Source organism: Corvus moneduloides, chromosome 11, assembly GCF_009650955.1.
Source record: "Corvus moneduloides isolate bCorMon1 chromosome 11, bCorMon1.pri, whole genome shotgun sequence".
In the NCBI taxonomy this organism is placed as follows: domain Eukaryota; kingdom Metazoa; phylum Chordata; class Aves; order Passeriformes; family Corvidae; genus Corvus; species Corvus moneduloides.
In genome coordinates, this window is record NC_045486.1 from 2,249,190 (window position 1) to 2,272,394 (window position 23,205).

At 44.9% G+C, this 23,205-nt stretch overlaps 1 protein-coding gene across 11 annotated transcripts in view; it reads right to left on the reverse strand.

Annotated features, from left to right (window-relative positions):
- ITPR1 (inositol 1,4,5-trisphosphate receptor type 1) overlaps positions 1-23,205 on the reverse strand; it is a 160,341-nt gene that overhangs the window by 130,351 nt on the left and 6,785 nt on the right. For 8 of the 11 annotated variants that reach the window (XM_032121350.1, XM_032121355.1, XM_032121348.1 and 5 more), the window contains exons 2-3: positions 15,265-15,372; positions 11,508-11,578 (exon numbers count right to left, since the gene is read on the reverse strand). In XM_032121350.1, coding sequence (XP_031977241.1) covers positions 11,508-11,578; positions 15,265-15,372 — 179 coding nt within the window. Of the gene's footprint in view, positions 1-11,507; positions 11,579-13,882; positions 13,925-15,264; positions 15,373-23,205 lie in introns of all 11 variants that reach the window. The other 3 variants (XM_032121349.1, XM_032121347.1, XM_032121351.1) reach the window with 1 other exon arrangement.

Sequence of the window (23,205 nt, forward strand, 5' to 3'; positions counted from 1 at the left end):
GATGTTAAGACATGAGCAAGAAGTCAAAGGCACCTGGATGCATTTGCCATAAAAATCCATTTAAAGGTACAAGAAAATGCTGTGGTTGAGAAAGGCTCTGTGCTGAAGCTGTTTGTGACCAGGCAACATCACAGATCCATCACTTGGTGCTTTCTTTGGGGCCTTTGGTGCTGGTAAATCAAAGCTTTGAGTCTGGAGCATCTGCCAGATCAGCACCGCAATTCCTGCTTTGGGGAGGAGTTTGGGAAAACACCAATGTCAACACCCAGCTCAGCCCTCTCTGGTCCTGTTCCCCCCTGCAGAGGGGACTGAACTCTTCCTCTTTCCACACTGGTGCTGGTTACATTCTAATAATGCTGAGATTTATTCCTCTTTCTCTGACAATAAAACGCAGCTTTATGGCAGCAGGAGCAGCTGTGGACTGGAATCCCCAACCCAAACCAGCCCCTTTGGACTGGGTCCCAGAGAGTGCTGGGCCACCACCAGCCCAAACCTCTGCCCCCAGGGCTGGTCAAAGCCAACTGGTGCTGGCTGGAGATCACGTGCTGCTCCAAAGGGGAGGGAAAGCATTTTTGTACCTCTAGCTCAGATTTTTTCCTTTTCAGGATGGCTGCTCCCTCATCCAGCTCCCTCACTTCCTCATGCCTGCAAGTGCTGTGTTTATTTTTTCCTTGTATAATTTTTAACCTCAACAAATAAAAGGGTTGACATTCACTAAACGCAAGGTCTAAGTGCTACCAGATTGCTTCTGCATAGCACAGCTCTGTATCCTCAATAAAACCCAGCTCAGGCATCATTTGTTCTGGTTCAGGCAGGGGAGGATCCTGTAGCAGTGTTTTCAGCACTGTCATGGTTTCTCTGCTGTCTGTAGAGCTTGCAGGAGATTTCTTACTCTGAACATCTCACTGAGAGCTACAGAAAGGCTCTTCAACCACAACACAAGGAGTTATGTTTTTGTTGAACTTCTGTACATTACATAATCAAAACAGATGATAATTGCCAACACTGAGGGCTCAGTGCTGACTGTTTTCTCAAATCAGAAATGAAGAAGTGTTAACCCTAACACGTAAGTCCCTCTCTGACTGAATAGCTGTTCATTAGAATAAAATTTTCAAGGAGCACTGCGCTCAGTGTCAATCTATAGTGGCTATTCTGGTGTTTCCACACTCACATGAGACATAAGGCTTCTTTTACACATTTGTCAGGGGCCACCAAAGCTAATCCAGGATTTTTGCTATTCCCTACCCCTCAGCCAGCCAGCTGCCAAGCAAGGAAACAAACAGTTTATTCCTAAAGATCCAGTAAGGTGCTTTTCAAGACTGACCTCACAGCAGTGAACTCCTCTCTGGATGGCAAAAAAATGCAAAGCAGTTTTCAGAGACAAGAACCTTCACCAACAGCTCGTTTCCTGGAGTTTGGATGACAAACTTTCAAGTCAGGCAGGAAAGACTGGGGGTTTTTATACACTCAGGCCCCAAATCACCAGGAGCTTGACAGATCAGCACTGGCACCTTGATCTCCACCCAGCAATGTGAAGAATGCAGCTGGAGGTGCTAGAACTGCAGCAGGAACTGAGGGACAGGAATCACACTCAGGTGTTGACACATTAAGTACTACACTTCATCCTGAAGGATGAATCCAGATCCTGCAAGGAGAAGGGCAGAAGATTCTATCTCCAGCAGTGTGGGAAGGGAGGAAGACGTGAGTGGCACAGGCTGTTTGCTGAAGACACCTGGCAAGGTCTGGCTTCCCTCGCAGCACATTTTTATGGCTGGCTATGCTGGCAGCCTCAGCACTTTTCTCCTGACTGCTCTCAAACACAAGTACTCGCAGCTTTACTTCCCTGAGACACCACCACTGCAGTCAGGACTCTTGCTCAGTGAAGAACAGGCTGCCCAGAAAATCAGAAGTGAAATTATTTAATTTCTGCGTTGGGTTCCTCTTGGACTAATGACTTCCATGTGGCACTTGGACACAGCACCTGTAAGGCCTCCTTGATATGGGGACTTAACATATTTATCTCTTGTCTTCTAAAGTAAATAAATTAATGTATTTTTGAATTGTAACTCATTTCAAAATATAAAGCCTTATCTTTTAATTAAAGTAAGTTTTTAGTGTAATTTACTGCTACTGCAAGCAGCACAAAACTTCACTGTGCCCTAAAAGCAAGAGAAGGGAGATGATACCAAAGAGACTCTCTGAAGAGTTTGACACAGATGAGCTCCCCAGGGGTGTCACAGTGCATTCATCTTCTCCCTCTGAACAACCAAATACCTCATAACCACAGCAAGTCAAGGGATGAGAGGAAATCAAACCTGGCCACAGAGAAACGTCAAGGGGAAAAAGCTTAAGAGGCCAGGTATGGTTCCCTAAAGCTTACTGGGGAAGGCAGACCTAAAACCAAAACTCCTGAAGCATCAAGATGCAAATCTAAATGTGAATTGGATGATCCAGGAGCATAGATCACACCTTCCCTGACTGTGGGCTCATCAGGAATCATCAAGCCAAGCAGAGCCAAGAGGCTGTGCCTGAAGCTCAGCCCTGCAAGTGTCAGCATTTCCAAGCTGAAAATGCTTTTCTGAACCAAACCTGAGTGCGTTTGGCACCGAATGTCTGTGCTTCCACACATCCAGCACAGCCCACAGCTAAGTCCTGGGAACGTCTTTAAGTGAACTACAGCTGCTTTTGACTGAATATAAGCACTTTTAACCTCAACTGCAAAGCCCTGCCACAAGAGGTGATGATGCACTGGTAACTCACTCTGCTCCCATCAAATTGAGAAGCATCATTTAGATGATCCTTGTCTAAAAGACCTTTTCCCATGTCTTTGGGTGTCTCAAACCCCCAACAGTAGGTGAACACAGCTCCAAAGAACTCCAATTCCAACAGCAGTGGAGAACAGACCAGCTCACCCAGCCTCCCACCCCAGACCTGCCTGTTTTGTATTTTTTGTATTTATACCCAAATAACCAACTTGCACATAAGAAAACAATAATTCATCACAGCTCCTGTATTGCAAAAAAACAACTCTTTGGCTCTAGGTTACCACAGTTGGATAAAATCTCACCCCAGGGCCAGCATCAGTGAGCCTGGGCACAATAAATACACTCTCAGTGAGGAGTTCTGGACTGCCAGCAGGATTTTACACCCCAGACCTTACCTGAGGCTCTCCCTTAAGTCTCTCAGCACTTTAGACAGTGAGTGTACAGCTCAAGATGTTCCCAGTACCTGGGAGACTTCTGCTCTCATACACAGGGTTTTTCCACACAATTCATGACATTATCCATCTGTCTGCATCCTTCTAAACGAGTGAGACTCCTTCCCCTGCAGAGCACTCGGGCTGTGCTGGCAGAAAGCACAACACCCACTCTGCAGTTTACCTGAAGGTCCTCTGGAAGTAATTGGGATCGATGAGACTCCCCAGCACCTCAATCTTCCCAGCTCACAGAACATACTCTGAGAGCCTTTCAAAAGGAACAGAGCAAAAGAGATGGGGAGCAGAGAGGAGCACAACAGTGCAAGCCACCAATTTCAATAACTTTGTTATATTAAAAGATAGGCACCAATGTCACCCCGCCCCCACAATTCATCAAGGCATTTCACTCCCTTGGGCTCTTGTGACTAAGTATATTATTTCATTAAATATCCTGTTCATACTGGCTTATGTACTGGGGAACACACTAATTTTAGAAAACTGATTAGCTAGTTCTTTCTAACCGAATGTTATTGTAGCTAAGGTCAGATTTTGCACTGAAACTATGGCAACAAAGCCACAGTATTCTTTTGTCTACAAGGTTGGGACCAGGTTTATTAACAGAGCTGCTCTACTTAATAGCTCAGCACTGCTTTTTGGCAATCCCTTCCTCGATCCTACCTGAAATACCCTGAGAGCTTTCCACAGGGGAAAAGGCTCAGACCTGCAAGAGTTGAGAAAGAATGCATGTTCAAAACAGCATTTTGCTTATTTCTTCAATTTTAGGGCACAGTCAACCCCCCTTGTCCCACTCAGAACTCATCAGGACTGAACTGCCACCCACATTTGCTGATGGACCAAGTGCACAGACCAAACTTCTCACCAGGCATTCAAATAAATCCCCCCCTCCTTCCTCTGCTGTACCTGAACCAACAGATTGAGTTTCACACAGTGTTCCAGTTATGCATATTAATAGCACTTTCTGTTTCAAAGGGGCTTTGCTCTGCCTTCATTTCCATGCAAAACATCCCAGATGAAAGCACTTGAAACCCAGGAGTTGGCAGGCAGATGTTTGGCCACAGGACTCCGGGCACAGAGCAGCAGGGAAACACAGCCCAGCAAATCTCTGCAGCCTGTGCCTCACAGAGCCAGCTCCTCCTGCCCACAACTGACTTGGACAGACACTCTTGATCTGTGCCACACAGACCCTTCCCAGTGATCTTGGTATGCCACCAGTAGGATGCAGGAAAAAAAGTATCCAAAACCACCTTGATTAAAGCAGTAATTATTTGGCCAGTCATTTATTCATTATCTCTGCTAAGCACATCAACACAGAATCCCTGAAGGGTTTGGGTTGCAAGGGACCTTAAAGCTCATCTTATTCCCACCCTGCCATGGGCAGGAACAACTTCCACTGTCCCAGGCTGCTCCAAGCCCCAATGTCCACCCTGGCCTTGGACACTGCCAGGGATCCTGGGGCAGCCCCAGCTGCTCTGGGCAACAAAGCACCACAGAGTCAGGATGTCTTTGGGATATCCTGGTACTCCATCACAAGTATTTACTGACTGCACCACAAACTTGTCTGGCTTCACATGCCAGTAAGGAACCACTGAAAGAGATGTGGGAAATGAAATAAAAACAACTTTCCAATTCACTCTCCGTGATAAAAAGCCCAACCAACCTTCCCTTTGATTCCTGCATCCACCCTGAGCAGGGTATCCCAAGCCTTAGCAGATATAAAGCAAACTTGTCTGCATGAAAAAGCAACACCTCCAACTTCCCAGCTTTTTTAAAATACCTAAATGCTGCAGTGACAATTGTCCCCAACATCTGCTTGCACGTAGGCTGCAGTGGGCTAAAGTTTCACAATTCAGAGACAGGATTCAGGATTTCTTCATCTTATAAAGGGCAGCAAATTCAAATGTGTACAAGCAGTTGGCAGTTTTCTAGTGCAGCTCTATAAATACTGAAAGATTCCTCCTCAAGGCAGCATAATGTATTTTAGATTTAACTATATCCTAATTCAGCAAGATTGAAAGATTTTTTTTTTTTTACTCAAAATGCTCGATGCTTCAATTTTGAATAAAAAGAAATTATAGGCACAACAACAACAGACTCTATTTTTATCATTTTTCTCTTCCATCGAACAACCTAAAAGTTTTTTTTTTTATTTTACACTTCTTATTTTGGTTTTTACTCTTTTTGAAAATGGGGTAAGAGGCATCATTGTTTCTTTTTATAATGTTTGGCTGCAGAACAGAGAAGTTGGTAAGTGGGTATTTACTATTATGCTTCACTTTCTACTTCTGGTATTCAGCACGGGCATTTTAATCTGACTTGGACATCTCAGAACTGGAAAGGAGTTTCTATTGCAAGAGATGGATGTCTCTGTAAGGCTTTGGCCTTAGCACTCAGACACTCCCCAAAGTTCTGCTTCCTGCATGAAAACAAATCCTGCTATTTGAACTGCTAATATCAGAGGGGGAAAAAGAAGCCATGTTTAGACTCTAGTTTAAATATTCCTTAAAGGAATCCAGGCACCTTAATAATTAATCCAAGCATTTTAGCAGCATTAGAAACTCCATGTTCAAAATGAAAAGAAGCCCAAACTTGGCTGTGCAGCTCAGGTCTACCTCAGCCTCTTCACCACCATTCCAGCTCAATCCTCTGCAAAACACCCACTCCAACTCAGCTGAGAGAGTCAAACAATTCAGGCTATTTCCCATCAAAGTTTAAAAAGCTGGTATCATCACTTTCACCACAGCAGATCAGGAAAAGTGTGCGTGGAGAGCACCAGGATCCAAGGCTGCCCACTTACTAGAAGCTGAACACAGGAACCTCAGGATGATCCCACCAAAAATTCATGATGAACACAGCACTGAGCCACCCCACAGCCTACAAAGGGCACTCTATATGCTGCTCATCCTCTTCCAAAACCAACAGGCAGAGGGACCTGGTTATTTGTTTTAGCTTGTTTTTTAATTTTCAGAAGTGTTTGGGGAAATTATGCATGTGACCCTTCCACTGAAAGAATCCCTTAATCTCAGCCCTGATGCCAAACTATAAACAAGCGTGGCCTGGCTAAATAAGGGTAAATAATGTGTACATGTGCAACAGAATTCCAGAGTCTCCATCAGACCTGCATGAATCACAGATTTCCTTCATATTTTTCCTTCATACGGAGTTTCCTTCATGTAACACAGAGCAGGGGTGGGGAGGCTTCAAATCAGCGACAGCAAAGCTCTGAAGGGCAAAACATAAAACATTTCTGCTGGGGAGAAGCACATTGACTTCATCAATGCTGAGCACAGGGATAACTCAGGAACATCCATCAAAACTGTGACGGGATATTGGGAAGGAATTGTTCCCTGGGAGGGTGGGCAGGCCCTGGCACAGGGTGCCCAGAGCTGCTGTGGCTGCCCCTGGATCCCTGGCAGTGCCCAAGGCCAGGCTGGACATTGGGCCTTGGAGCAGCCTGGGACAGTGGAAGGTGTCCCTGCCATGGCAGGGGGTGGCACTGGATGGGCTTTCAGGTCCCTCCCAAGCCAAGCCATTCCATAATTCATACTAAATACAGTTTTTATACCCATCTATTTATAAACTGAAGCTGCCTGGGGAGTTCCTCCTATTGCAGATGAAGCTGCAGCTCCAGGCTGAGCCCCCCAGGGCTGGCCCCCCACACCTGCAGAGGCACCAGCCACAGGAGCACAGTATGGATTAGGATCAAAAGAACAAACAGAATTTGAACTACTCCTCTTCTGCTTCGCCATGAGGGTATTTTAAGTCTAAGATATGGGTTCATTCCTTGAACATCTTGCCAAAAAAAGAGTGTTGCCCAGCAACTACTAAAACAATGTTCTGGAAGGAGGGAGCTGCTGGACAAATTAACCCAGTGCGTGCCCTTTTTGCCAGAGTTTCAAGCAGCTATTGCAGGGCTGCTGGAAGCCTGGCAGACAGCTCTGCATCCCAAATAAAGAGCTGTAAGGAATTTCCTGAGAAGGCTGTCAGACAGACTGTTTTGCTGTAGTAGCAGTGTCTTGCATTAAACAAACACATTTGGCTTCGCGTAGGGCTGCGCTCCAGTACAAATGAACACAAACCTCTGCAAATGCACAGTCAAACTCACTAATAGAGCCCAGAACAGCAGCTCCAGCACAAAATCACGAGCCCCAGGCTCTGCTGCAGCTCCACCACCACGGGCAGGGCTGACTTTCACTTGCAGAATAAGGATCTCTCCGAGCATTTCAGCAGGAGTGATTTCCAGTGGAACACAGGGCTTTTAGCCCGGCTGAGGCTCAGCTCCAGTTCGTACCTCCCACATCAATCCATGCACGTTCAAAGGAAATTCATTTATAGCCACTCTTCAGCTGCACAGTCACACTCAAAGAGGGCAATTAGAGCAGTGCTTCCAGCTTAATGAAAACATTAAATGTCTTTTCTGTTCAAAGAAGTGCAGGTAACTAAGGAACTGCCACACTGCCTTTTTTTTGGAGACTCGTACAAGTAGGATTTCTTCCAGTAATCTCACCTGTACACAGTCATTTACAACAGTTAAGTAAAAAAACCTCTTTTGCACATTAACTTTTTAAAAAAGGAACACCCTAATGAATGTACTCTTCAGTCTTCACATTTTGCAAGGCAGTTTTAGAGGACTTTTGAATTATTTGGTGTTGGAAGCACAAAGGTCCAGAGAAACACCGTACTTGAAAAAATACCAAACACACCCAAACCACCATATTTAAAGTGGACACAGAAAGCCAGAATGAAAAAAAATCCACCGAAATCTTAGACCATAACTACCATCCAACCTCAAACCACTGACCTCAGGTGCTATGAAATCCTGGTTAGGATGGAGAAGAGTAAGAAAAAGTATCAGCCTTCACACCTTCAAGTGATCAAATGAATGTTTTAATGACCTAGAGACACCACAGCATTTACCACGTGAAATAACTGCAGCTAAACACTCACGAGAACTTGAGCATGCTGCACTGACTTCTTTGGAGTTCTTTCCAACTCCAGCACCTCACTTTTTTCCATCTAATAGCCCTGGAATTCTTTTTGGTTTTTTTACCATCTCATTTACACTTTTACTCCACACTCCAACCCTGAACACCACCGCCTCTGACTCTCAGCTGCCTCTTGCACCTCACCCCTTCCAGGGCTCCCCCACCACCAGATCCATCTGTCAGCCTACTTTTTCCACAACTTTTGTCAACAAAGCCAGCCCTGGTGTCCTCAGGATCCCTCTGCTCGCTTCCCTCCCTGCAGACTGAACGGCTCTGTCGCTCCCAGCTCCGACTCCAGCCCTGCTGCTGCACATGCTCCTGTCCCACCAAACACACACCCAGCTTCCCTCGCTCTGTTTGCCTCAGGACAACTCCAAGCTGATCTTTTCCCAAGCAGTGATTTCCTAGCACACAAACCCCACCTCCGTTTCAGCTGGGAAGTGGCTGTTTTTAGGAACACGTTCCTCAGGCAGGGCTATTTTCACACCACGAGCAGGTTATCAGTGCTCAGTGACAGAACATACTCACAGTGAAGCATTCCTGCCAAATCCCTCTCTCCAGGCAGAGGGATGGTGCACACCCTCCACTTTGTGCACAGCAGCTCTGCTCCATTTCAAGGGTCTAAAGTAGAAAGAAAATCCCCCACCCTCTAGACCAGGGCCTTGCTGCTGCCACCAGATGCAAGCGATTAAATGCAGCCTTGGCAACGTGACTTTTTACAACCTGAAGCACCTGTGGTTAGGAGAAAAAGCAGGATGGATCCATTCTGCCACTGGATAGATAGGCTTGAGTTTCACACTGAATTTTCTTGGAGTCATGTATGCATATCTAAGCAGTCAATCTTGCTTCTAGAGATCTCTCCTCACATTGATTAAGCATGAAATTTATATTTACAACTGTTTTACATCTGCCCACAGAAGACAGATCTGCTCTGAAGAGCTCAGAATGACACTTCTCTAAAAATGATACCAAAAATAAGATCCCCAAGCCTGGCCAAAGGTCACAGGCTCAGTGTCCATCCCAGGAGAGGACTGACCTGCATCTGGACACCTTGGAGCACAGGGACACAAAACAGGTCACAGAACCACTGAAGTGCTTTTCCAGTCCTCTGTAAGGGTATAATGCAAGTCACTTCCATTTGATTCATTTTGTTCTTGCTCCAAGAAGATTTTTGAACATTCCTTCTTAATTACCAGTGCGTGACCCCACTGCTCAGGCCTGCAGCTGCTGTGATGACCAGTAGGATTCAGACATGGTTTGGGTTCAAGGGACCTCAAAACTCAACCCATTCCACCCCGCCATGGGCAGGGACACCCCTATTCCAGGTTACTCCAAGCCCATCTAACTTCTGCACAAAAATGGGGTATTTTCCATTTCTGGTGAAGATGGGGTGATGAACTCCATTATTACTTCTTCTGAGCATATTTATCATGGAAAGCATTTTATCTCAGACTACACTTACAAAGTATGCGTATAAATAAGACAAAAGCCTGCTAAAATTTTATGGCTCTTGTTGCCATTTACCATTAAGCATAAACTTCCCCATGAAAGCTTCACTGAAGTAACTACAAAGGTTGGAAAAGGTTCACACCATTCTTTCTCCCTGTATAAATTATAAGTAATATGAGAACATTTACAATGTCTAACCACGGTGTTTTATGTCAGACAAATGTCTCTCTGTACTTGCAGTTCCTAAACTGTGCTAGCAAGAATTGCCTTTTTCTCATTCTTTTCTCTCTCTCCCCCCGCCTCCTTCTGCACCCAGCAGTCTCAGTCAAATCTGGCTTTATTCTTTCATATGATTTTAACATCAAGAATGCCTCAAGTCAAGGCTCTGCTTCACATAACAACATTGTTCTTTCTTGGAGAGTTTAACACTGAATGCTGAAACTTCCCCAGGTTGCCTCTTTAGTGTTTCAATTATCAGCTCTTCAGTTTTCCAGGAAAAAAGGGAGAAAAACCAACAAGAACTCACAGACTTCAGCAATATTTTAAAAGGAGAGTTTCATTATATGTGACACTGTGTCATGGCAAAAAACCCCAAGTCCACCCAAATAACAGCAAGCAAAACTAGCAGTACAGATGGTACACGATTTTCAAGAGCCATCACCTGCAGCTCTGGCCAAACCTGAATGGAATTATGGTGGTTCTGAGGCCCTGATAAAGGCAAAGCACAACCAAGGAAACAAGATTCAAAGAAGCAAGACACACATTTGCTGCTACATCTGAAACAATAAAATCCAGATCAGAACTGTAGAACATTTGGCAGAGTTATCCTTTGGGTAGAAGGTGCAACCCAGGGGTGAGAAAAAGAATTCAAGGTCTTTGCAAACAAAATCCCAGTTAGTGCTTCTCTTCCTGTCTGAGGCCTTTCTTGGACAAGTCAGCCCTTGCCAAACTGTGCAAAGCAGCATCCCTAATTTCTTATCACCGGGCATAAGTCTCCTGGCAGAATGAAAGCAAAGCCCAAGGTAGCTCGTATCAAATCAGGTCAGACAACAAGAGTTGTGGCAAACACTTGCTTCTTTTTGTTTTCCTCCTCCCTGAGGCAGGTTTGGTACTGGGTAATTAGAATGTGTGATAGAATGGAGAAAAAGAAATGAAATTTCCAGGGATCCTGGAAGTTTGGACAGATCTGAAAGGCAAACAATTGACAACCTCAACCCCATCCCCTCACAAAGGCTTCTTATCAGTTCCTGGGTTTGGCTGGGACAGAGTTAATTTTCTTTGCAGTAGCTGGTGGAGCCACATTTTGTATTTGTGCTGGAAACTGCTGATAACACAGGGATGTTTCAGTGACTGCTGAGCAGATCTCTGCTCCTCACCTCACCTGTGAGGGCTGGGGGTACACGAGGAGCTGGGGGGGCAGAGCCAACTCCAGGGATATCCCAGACCATAGAGCATCATGCCAGGATACAGAGCTGGGAGCGCCTGGAGTGATGGCATTTGTCTTGGCCCAACACCTGCCTGCCCATGGGAAATGAGGAATGAATTCACAAAGGCATTGTTTTGCTTTGCTTGTGTGTGAAGCTTTTCCTTCATCTACTAAACGCCTTTATCTGAACACGTGAGTCTTCTCACTCTTCCTCTCCCCCATCCCACTGGGTGGAGCTGACTCAGGTTAAAACACCACAATCCCATAGACATTCAACACACACACATTTTTCCTCATGAGCTGTCATTGGTGGAAGAAGATGGCACTAAAATATGCTACAGAAAGCACAGAGGCCAGAAATTGTTACACATCACTGCACAGAACGAAGAATCATTTCTAAGCAGAAGGGTAAGGAGCTGTCTGACCGACTTACCTCTGAATTTTTTGGGTGGGTTGTTAAGATCACCTGCTTCTGGCTGTACAACACACCGATCATCCACAAGGCTGCAAAGAAATGAGCAGTGAAGTGAGATTCCATCCCCCTGCAGCCCCCTACATCCTCGTCAACAAAACCAAAGTCGTTCACTTGCAATATTTCATCCGAGTGGCCACTTCAGCAGAAGACATTCCCCAAATGCCAGCTGATGCCAGATCTTTCTAAGAAGCATGCAGCTAGTTTTTACTGTTGCCCAGAGCTATGCCCCTGGTAGGTGGGACAATAATTAAGTCATTGCTCCTGTGTTCTGCATCGCCTTTGTGTCCCCTGCTCGAGGTGCAGACAGAACAGCCCATATTCTAGGGAGGTGACAGACAGCCTCAGGACAGGTCCTGCCTCTTGGACAGATTTGAGTCACACTACAAACATGTTTATATGAATAGAGAACAGGAAAATGTAGCAACTGTGCAAACTGGACATTGACCCTGTGACCCCTCAAGTATTAAGAAATGGCAAGAACAGTCACTGCCACAATAAAAATTGACTCCTGAGAGAAAGGAAGGCACAAATGTACCCTCCTGCTCACCAGCCAAACACAAGGTGAGTTGAGGGATTGATCCAACCTCCTCCTGTTCTACCAGGAAGCAGGGCAGTTGGACAAGTGAACCCAAGAGATTCCAAGAGGGAATGCCAGGACAGAGCTTTCTGTCCCTGCAAAACCCCCACAGGGTCAGATGAAATCCCACAGAATAAAGGGAATAGTTAAGAAGCACCTGTTCCCACTGCTCTGCCTGAGCAGCTCTGGATCAAGGTGGAAGTGTGCTTTTCCCAAACACTGCTTCCAAATTGGAAAATTGCACCTGTAAAATTGTAACCAAACACTTCGGGGGTTGATTTGGTCCTAAATGACTCAATTTGGCCCCTTATATCCAATCTGTCAAAGAGGCTTTCTACACAAACGTAGAAACTCCAAGGTCAAAGGTTTGAGAGGTCCATTCTCATGCAGAATCAACTGGAGAAAGACTGAGACCTAGAATATGAGAGTTGTTCCTGAGCAGAGCAGAGGCTGGTCACATGCAGGGAGCATCTTGAGACAACAATTAGAGAAAATCAGGAAGTGCATGAAAATTAAGAGATCAGAGAAACTAAGTGGGCTCAACAGTTCTGTGCATCTAAAGTTTGCATATGCAAACATTCAGAGTGAATTGCTTTTTCCCCATGGATTTCCTCCCTTCTCAGTACTAGATATACATAGAGGTGCTCCAACATGAACAGTATTAACATTTGAGCTGAAGCACCTGCTTCTGATGAACAAAGGGCCAAAAATATCAAGGAAAAGGGTTACTCTGATCATCCCACACAGATAATCTCAGTGCAATATATCCCTCTCATCTGAGATTAAGTTGAAAGTAAAGAGGAACTTCCCAAACTAGTAAGAAAAAAATTTGCAGGGCGAGAAATACGAAAGAGGATATATTGTACACCAGTAATCATCATGATGACAGCACTGAGTTTGGGAAACAGCAAGAGTAAGGTTCTGATTAAGCAACATGTCATAGGAATATTAAATAGGAACATTCTTCAGAGATTTAGGACAGCATTAGAATGTAGAGGGGTGTCTGCTCCTCAACCTTCAGTAACCACATAACAAGTCATTACACATCATTATGACATCAGACTGTCAAAACTCCACATGGTCTAGAGGACAATTACACCAAATCTTTCCTTTGCTGCTTTAATTTTCTCCAGGACAAAGACTAAATTAAATAGGGGACAAAACTAATTCGATTACGAAGGCTTATTAAGATGATAATGCATTTCATGTTTCACATAGCAATTAGGATTTCTGGCTTAAATTAGGCTCAGAGATATGTGGCCATTATATAATGCAGTTACCTTAAAACAGCACTAAGCAAATCAAAGAGGAGGCTTGAACACTGAGGTGTCTTTAGGCCTGCCATGAGAACATCTCATCAAGCCTAGGAAATACACGTGCTTGGGGCCTGCAATGTCCAAAAGGACTACCCATGGTGAAAAATATCTGCTCAGCAATGCCATCAGAAGCCACAGCCACTGCATACTGATCATCATGCACCGTTATGGGATTCCACATGACATCACAACTTTCTACTCGGTCTGGAATTATTTACTGCCAAACTCGCTTCAGGACTGAGAAGAAAAACAATAGGCAGATGTATAGGATAATTCATGTTGCCAGTGTTCAGCAGATAGTATTTGGCCCGTCACACAGCTGATCCAGGACTGCAGAGTGCACGTGTCATATTTGACGAGGACCTGGGAAATCTGTCAAATACATTCGCCAAATACTATTCGACCAACCCTACTTACTACATCCCTTGCTTTTATCATACCTTCTTTCCTTTCTGGCAGCATCCCATATTTTCTTCTCTTTCCTATAATAGATCATGGTGCATCTTCAGTGTCTGCTTCCTTCTCTGCCCCCTTATTTTCCAGAATCCTAATAGCTAGAGGACTAAACCTACAAGTTAGTTTGGAGTCACGCAGGTGAGATTCCAGCCCATCGTTTCCTGCCAAGGCACTTACCAGGATGCTGTCTCTGTACCCTGCTTGGGAGCTCCATTTATCAGATGCATCTGGACTGTAGGCATCAAAAAATGTGCTGTGACTGTACCCACCCTGAGGCCCTTAGGGCTACTGGAAATGAGAAAGAGCAGGTTGTGCGTGGGGCCCTTGCTCGGCACATCCCCGTGTGCCGCACGCTGCTCCCGCCCTCGCGCTCCTCACGCCTTTGGGAACAGGGGCAGAGGTGCTCCTGGAGCTTCTCACCCTGCAAGGGCTCCTCCCCAGGCAGCACCCAGCTCCTCTGCCAGCTCCTGATGTTTGCAGAGGTTCCTCCTCAGCAGGATCAGACATTCCCTGGCCCTCCTCAGAGCTGCGTTCCAACTTCACGGCTTTGCTCTGCCAGCTCTTCCTTTCCCCATGTGAAAAGCTACTTTTTTGGTTAATGGAGTAGCATTCACTGCTCCCTGCTCCAGAGGGGCTCTGCTCCAGAGCACCTGCTCCGTGTCCTTGTGGAAGGCAGCACAAAGGGGCTCTGTGGGAAGCACGCCAGGGGCGGGAGACGGCACAGCACAGCTCCCACTGCAGCTCCAGAGCTCTGGCAAAGCAGAAGGGTCAAAACATGCTCTCCTTTGATGGGAGAAAAACAATTTTGTTTGTAGGAGAAACCTCAAATTAAACCTCAATTTAAGACCAAACTAGCTGTAGTGGTGAGTTGCTGGTATTTAAACCATTTGGCTCGGGGATTTGGTTTGGGTTTTTTTTGTTAGATACATATCTTTCTTAAACTACTTACATTGCCTATGCTACATCCTTTTGTGCAGTCAGCAGAGTGCACTGGGGTCTGTCCATCCCTGACTGGGGGAAGGGGCAGGGAGGGACAGGACGGGACACACAGATGGACACGGGACAGACAACAACATGAAAATCATTGGATTGTATTCATTCCCCCTCTCCCCACACCTTCACTTGCCAAGGTTCTTCCTCCCCACCACAGACATAAAACCACACTACAGCCATTGATACACTCTCCAGCCTCCCAAAATCTACCTTGCCATATTAACTTTAGGCCATTTTTAAATTTAGGGCCAAATCTATCCATAAAGCTCCCTTGCTTTACCCAGTATTCTCTGGGATCAGGCTCAGGAGAGCTAGCTGAGCTCTGCTAGTCCTTCTTACGGTGTTTTTAACACAAGAGAACAGCTGCTCTTACCCCAAAGTGCTAATAAATCCATTTGTTGAGCCCTCTGCATAGAGAGAACAAATATCTCCAATATGAAGGAAGCTCGACATCTTGTCAGTCATCTCTGGCTTACTGCCCCTGGAAGAAGGAATAAAACACAACATTAATCAGGCAGAATTCCTTGGTGCAGCTACACAGGAGGTTACAGCAACAGGACCCTTTGCCTTTGATTGTTTGTTTGTTTGAAAAACTGAACAAGTTCTCGCAGTGGAATTTCAGGTACTAAAGAAAACCCAGCACTCCAGAGTGCTTGCTTGGAAAAATAAACCAGGGAAAAACAAGCAGCTACTGGCATCCCATTCCACGTGGGACTGTTTCACAGGCAGGCATTCGTCCCAGAGGAGCCTGCATTTCAGTCCAGCTGTACCAACCCATTCCATCCCACCTGCCAGAGGGAGAGGGGACTGCTTCAGTTTAAGGCATATTTGTGCCTAAATCACATTTCTTTGCCAGAATTAAAGGGAGGTTTAAGCATCCTTTAAAGGTTTTCCTTTGTGCTGGAATGGTGCCCCTGAGAAATTCAAAATATTGACCTGATTTATGGCAACATTTTTTTGGTCATGTCAAAATTTTGACATGACACCAGCAGCCTCCTGCTTACACCTGCAGGCCCAGAACCAGAATCAGGTGAAGAGCCACTCGGTATGCCTGACAACAGATTTTGCATGTAAAAACATAAAGATTAAGATTTTTCAAAGTCAAATGCTTTATCAGGAAGCCAAATCCCTGTGAAATCAGTAATACTTCAATCCTGGGTTTAAAATAGATGGCTTAAATGTAACACTGAGAAGACAGACACAGAATGTTGCCAACTTCCACTGTATAAAGAACTTTATTTTCTCTAAAGCCTCAAGTTCAAACGACACAGGACCCACTTTTCATTTAAATATATATAGAAAAAAAGTGAGTTTCAATCAGTCACAGCAACAAAGAGACAACATGAGCCCGGATAAAAAACCCACCCGAACAGATTTCCAAAGACATCTTTTCCAAGCCCATTTACTGGTTTCCTGGAGATCCTCCCAAGCCCTGCTTTTTGATCACCAAGTTCAAAAGGCTCAACCAGCTCCTGCGCTGGAGGTTTCAAAGAGCAGGAGCACCAAGCTGCTCCTCCCAGCAAGCTGTGAGCCCTGCCAGCCAACACTGCCCAGGGCCACGCTCCCACAGATAAGGGAAAAAGGACTCAAAACACTTCCACCCTCTCTCCCCATCACACCAGAGAAGTTCTAAGTGGTTTAGGAACAGAACAACTGAGCAGCAGGAAATTCTGCTTATTCTAGAGCACAGCCCTGACTGTACAGGGATAAATATCCCTCTTCCCTGGACATTGCCTTGTTTACCAAAAGCATAAGGATCAGCTTGTTAAGCAAGGTTGGAGCTCAACAAGGACAAATTCACGGAGATCTCAAAGGTGATGTTTGCAGCTATGAAAGGGCAATAAAAACCTGAAGTTACACTTTTCTTCTGAAAAGCTCCAACCAGCTCTCCCTCCTCACTCCCAAAGGGTCCGTGCTGCTGGGAGTAACAATAACAACTTTCCTTATTACTAAGTCAAAGCACATTCTAGACATTCTATCCCTGTAAACCTGTGTCACTGGTACAACTAGAAACAAGTTCAGGAAAACCAGGAGATAACAGGCCAAGCTGATATGCAGGTAAAGGGGTCTCAGCTTCTCTGGAACCAAATCTGGGTGCACACAAAACCAAACCCTTTGGCTCCAGGTTGCTTGTTAAATGCCAAGTCCTTCAACCACTGCACGTTACACAGTCTGTTCCCATTCTTTCTTGGTAAGTGGACAGAAAAACACTGCTACCTATTTTAAGATATATGCCACGAAACATGCAGAAATAAGCAGAGTGACTGAATTAGCAGCACTGGAAATGTAACTTTCCCCATTTCCTGACTTGGATGTTAAACTACCAATGTCAGACTAAAAAATTTTCATCCCTCAAAATTAAGGTCAGCCCTGAATTAATGCAGCCCAAAGCAAAAGCTGTTTAAGCCAACAAAAATCATAGGTACTTCCAAATTAATCCTTTCTACAATGGCATTAAGGTTTCCTTTCCAGGCTGTGAGGGGGATTACTTTTTCCTTTGGGAGAGGCAGATGGAGGCAGATGTTCACCACAGCTGTTCCCAAGGGAATGTGAAGGTCAAGATTATTGACTTCCATTAGAGATTTTTTCTTGGCCAAAAAAAAAAAAAATCTCAGACCACTGCCCAAAATCAGCCTTAGGCATGGACAAGTAAATTCCTGCATCACTTTTCAGGATACAGCCTCAATTTTCTTACATTTTCTTCACTGAGGAAGACTCCAACATACCATGATACTGTAACCCTGACATATCACGACAGTGCAAACCCCTAGAAAAAGCTCTTCCACAATTTATTGACAATTCCACTGATAAAATGCTTATCAGCTTTACCCATAACCATCACAGAGTTCTGGATAGCAGAAAGGTTGTGTGAAGCCTGGCAGCAGTTCAGTGAATTGAGCCGCTGCGCTCTTCTCCAGACCCCTCTCAGAATTTCTGGGCAAGCTTGCAAAGTCCTCACTGCAGAGCTGGGTTTGGGGTGCAGCCTGGAATCCCAGCCTCTCCTGCTCCCAACCAGGAGAGCTGTGCTCCTCACACCTCCTGCTGTCACCAGCTCTGCTGGAGCTGGGTCTTCCAAAGGGCTGATCTGGCTACAATAACCTTGTTTCCCAAGGCTTAGGCAAGGATTAATCATCATCTGAGTCCTCACTCCCCCTTCTCTTGTATTTCTGAACACTGTTCTAACACCCATCAGTGTGATGTCATCTGCAACATACCAGGAGATGCTCCACCACCTCGGGAAGCAGGGAGCCAATTCCCACTGGGGTGAGCCTCTCATAAAATCCTGATTTATCCTAAGGCTTCCCCACAGTCAAAATGAACACTGTCTACATCTATTCTTTAATAGCCAAATAGCCCAAGCCAGTCCCCCTGACACTTCTCCTTAGAAATGCTGCTGCTTTGCTGGGCCAGGGCTCAGGAACAGGCTGGAGTGGCAGATGGAGAGGGGGGCTCAGTGACCCCACAGGCCTCCCCACGCACGAGGGAAGAGAATCATTGCTACACTGATTTAGCTTCAAAGCTTTTTACAGCCTCCTCACAAGGGACTAACAAAATTACTCCAGTTATTGGCACCAAGCACTAAATAATCAGCCACCTCAAATGTAGTATTTTCTACCCTTGACAATTGGGAAATGTGAAGCAAAAAGTGGAACTGGAAAGTTTTCAAGAGCAAAGTTCCCAGGTACCCAGTTTGAGAACCTTTTTCTAAAAGATGCTGTCAACAACAGCAGACCACACTAATCCTCCCAAAATCAGACCTCTGTGGGGATCATTTTTGATTATTTTCTTCAGCAGGACAAGCCAGAAGCGGAGGCAGTAAAAATCTGTCAGCTTTGGCGCATTTATCCCAAGTTCACAGCCCAGGGAGACCACAGGGACTGAGAGAACAGGTTTGCTCCTGGATACATCAGTCAGAGCATCCGGGCACGTCCCCCTGGCTGTAGAGGGGACACTTCCCTCCACAAGGCACTGACCACAGACAGGAGATGACCATCAGGAGTCCCTGGAAGTGCAGGACAGGAGGATTCTCACACCCTCCCTGTACCTGGCTCTCACGGGTACAGCACAATCACACGGCTCAAAAAGCAATTGTGCTCCATAGAAAAATACAACCATTACCCCACTATTTATTTATTTTAGATATGCCAGTGCCAAGAGCAATTGATTTGTACTAGAGGAGGGGACGGCTCTAAGAGAGCATTTGCAGCTATTCTGTGCATAATCCCAGTTTTAATGGCACTGTCCCAGCCTTGCAAGAGGGGAGTCCTGCCGGAAATTCACCCTGTTCCAGCCGAAACACGGCAGTGTTACCCAGGGAGCATTGTCCTCCTCTTCCCCTTAAACACTGCAGGAAAACAAGATTCCCTCTAGGTAAACTCATTTTAAAAAAATCAAAGATGAAGCACTGATAAGCACAGCAATATCTAGCAAAAATGAAGTCAGGTTTCTCCAAGCAGCTTCACTCAGGTGGCAGCAATGTCGACAGCAGCAACCCAAGCTTTAAAAATAATGTTCTTCTCCCACTAAGCTGAAGGGTCTAATTTTAACAGACAGAAGGACTTGCCAGACTACAAAAGAAACGTGAACTAAAAGTGGACTGTACATTGAGAAGTTAACTATATCTGCCCATAGACATCAAAAAATTCCTGGGAGATGAACACATCCTACAGTATTTTTTTAAGCCCTGAAAGCCTGAACTTTTATAATTACATTGGTGACTATTTCCTCATGTCTATATAAAAGTGACTGTCTGAATATGTTTTGTATACAGTTTATCTGCACAGGAGAATAAAATCAAGTCTCTGTTAAAGAAACTGACCAAGAATAAATAAACAAACATAGAAATCTGATTAATTGCATCTGAATTTCAAGAAACTGCCCCCCAAGTTATTTTGCCAGTCTTTACTCTGTGCGGCTGGATCTGAACATGCATTAGCTAAACCCAGGCAGAGAATTAAACCCAGAAAAAACTGCTATTCAGCTCAGGAGTTTCAGGACTTCCCCCTCCTGCCCTGGTGAGCACAAATCTGCACCACAGCATCACGAGTTTGATGTTCTGTCTGAACAGAAAGTGACAACTCCAGGGTTCAGTTCTGATTATTTCTTAGTACAGATTATCTTGTGTGTATCTTCAGAACCAGATGCTTTTCCTACAGCAAAAAGGACTGAACAGAACCAGTTCTGAAGCAAAGAAAGGGTTTGTACAAGCCCTTGACCACGGTTTGTCCCCAAACCCAAGGAGAAGCTCTGCAGACCCAGAACAGTTCCCACCAGCTCTCAGGACCCTGTTGTATTTTAGGGCACAAGCAGAGCATACACTCAGCCTAATGGCCTTGAATAAACCAGGATAATCTAAATAGAGTCCCTGAAATTCAATCCTTTTTCTCATGAAAACACATTTCATACCAGCAGTTAAAGCAGGATTAACAGTGAAAACACTGCGAAATCAAACTGACTGCTGAGTATCAAATACCTTAATGAGGCTGCTGCCTTTGCAAACTCTCAGAATGGGAAATGCAAATGCTTTGTAAACATTTCATGATAATTTCTCCCATCACTCATCTCCCTCCCGATGCTGCTAGGAAAAGCAGGTTTCAAGAGCGACGCTGCAAGTTTGCTTTCCTTGAAGAGCCGAGTCAAGGCCCCTTTTGAAGTCCCTCCTCACGGGGACTGTTTGTGACAACATCCCTGCACTGTGTCATTCCTCATCTCAAGCATTTGTGAAAAGGCTTTTTCAAAGAATCTGAAGCTATTTCCCTGGTTTCATGTCTCACACGTCTGCTTTGCGTGGGATTTTAATTCTTTACCCTGCAACTGCAAATCCTATTTTCAAAATAAACAAGCCCAAATGTGTCTTATTGCCGACTGTTTGAATCCCAGCAACTGGGATACAAATTACTGTATCTTTCTAAGATGGTTCTAAGGATGTTTGTTTAGAGCAAAAAAAAGCTCCTTGCTGTGCCCTGCAGTCTCAGGATGCACTCAGGTCTCTCCTGGCAGATTTTCACTGTGGTTTAGTGCTCAATTCAATAAACACTGACAATTTTATACATACTGGTACCAAAACTGGAGCAGCACTTTATCAAAGTCTTTTCCACTATCTTAGTTGTTTAGGAATAGAATCTCAAGCCATACTTAAGTGTTTCAATTTCATTACTGCCAACAGGAAACTCCAGAGTGGAAGTTTAATTTTGTTTCACTTTTTGACAGAAACAAGACCAGAGTTTAAGGGTAGAGAGACAACAAAGAAGCAAACACAAAGAACTGCTTAAAGGCATAAGCAGAATCGTCCAGAAATTAACAGATCTGAGAACCCCCAAGACCAGGTAAGTCTGAATTAAAGTCTTGAATTAAATGGAATTGGGTCATTAATACTGGTAAATTAGGCCAAGCAAGTTAACATTTTTTAAATGCAACCAAACCCTGTATTACAGTGAAAGACCAGTGCTTAAATAATCTGATACATCCAAATTTTACAAGATTACTTGGCTGAAAGTTTGGCCCTACAGACTAACCAAGATTTCACGTGGTTTTTTGGATAACACCCACAGTGCATTCATTCTCTATCTATTTTCACGGGTGCAGCTAACTTGAAAATCTGAACCCAAACCTGATGTTTCTCATTCTTATTTCAGTAAAAGAAATGAAGGTTTCCTCCCTGAGGACACTGACAAAAATTCCTAAGAATCCCATTAAAGCAGCTGAAGAAGGGAGGAAGTGCTTTATTTAAAAGATCACCCAGTGAATAATCACTGTGCTGGGGTTGAGGACAGAGCTCCGTCATCTGCCAAGCTTCTGACTTAGCAAATCTAAAAGGAGCTCCTTGCACTCGCCAGGGAAAGGCAAATAAAGGGATTTTGGGATATGGAGCAGGCCATGTCCTGAACTCCGGGATCCTCACACACCTGCAGTGGGACACAGCTCAGGCACAGCACTGGGAGGGTTCAGCACCGCTCATTTTATGCACATGGAGTTCCATTTCAGAGATTAAACATTAAAAAAAACCCCAAAACTATCAGTGCAGTACATTTATCTACCACAGGATCTTGTTTTCCCCTCAGCTGCAACCTTTCACGTCCAGGAGACTGCTATCTGCCACACATGGGTGGCTGATGAACCGTTAGATTAAGGAGGAGAAATGAACTTTCTCAGGCAAAGTATTTTTCCTCCTGATGCTTAAAACACAGCAGATTTTTCTCCAATTTCCAGGCTGAGCAGGCAAGATGGAGGCTGGGGAAGAGGGGAAGGAGGGAACAGCACAGCACCGTGACTTTCTCAAGGACATGCAGCAGGTCAGACTCTGAGGCCGGATCTGAATCCAGGTCTCCCGAATCCCCATCCACCAGCCCACACTCCCCTCTGCTCCCAGGAGGGAGATCAGTCTCACTGCACATCTAATCAAGCACACACTCCCCCTTTCTCTAAAAATAAGTAGGAAGAGGAGCGTAAATTCACACAGCAAGATGATGGCCAAGTTAATTACGTTCTATTCATGCTATGTGCCCCTTCACAGATAAATAGATTCTTTTTATCATATCACTGACAAACTTACTCAGAAGTTACTATTTCATAGGTGCAGCAGCAGTTTAAGAAAACAGATAAAGTAACTCATTTTGGTAACTTTAACCTCAATAAAACCTCAGCACAGGAAAGCCAACGTGCACAATGTCCTTTTCTCCCTAGAAAGGGTGCCTGCATTTTTTTTTTTCAATTATTTTCCCAGTGCAACCAGACAAGCTAGTTACAGGAAGTTCAGGTTAGAAGCATAGAAGCTACACTCTGACAGCAATCCCTTACACAGCAGCCACTGACTGAGGTAAGAAACACGACTGACAGATCCTATTGACAGGCATCTGCAGACAGCTGGAAAAAGAAAATCAATTAGAGACACACTGTCAGGGGAAAAATATCATATTTTTGTTCCAAACCAAGTACAACCTGACAGCATCTTTTTAATCCCATTAAAAGTAAGGAGCACTTACTGAAGCTGATACTTCCTGAAGTCTATCCTTGCTGACTCCAGCCCTGCTGGGAGGAGGCAGCCTGGACGTCAGCCTCTGGACGAGGCCCCTATGAGCACACAATGTTTTCCAGCATATTTCTATCAGGAGAGAGCTGGAACATGCCAAAAGGACCAGGACAACCAATGTCATGGGGAAACAGAGCAAGCTTGGTTTATTACACCAACTGGAGTTCGGCCAAGGAGCAAAGATGGCCAGGGAAGAAGAGGGTATGGAACAGTCCCAATGCCACTTGGCATGTCAGGGAAGAAGAGGGTATGGAACAGTCCCAATGCCACTTGGCATGTCAGGGA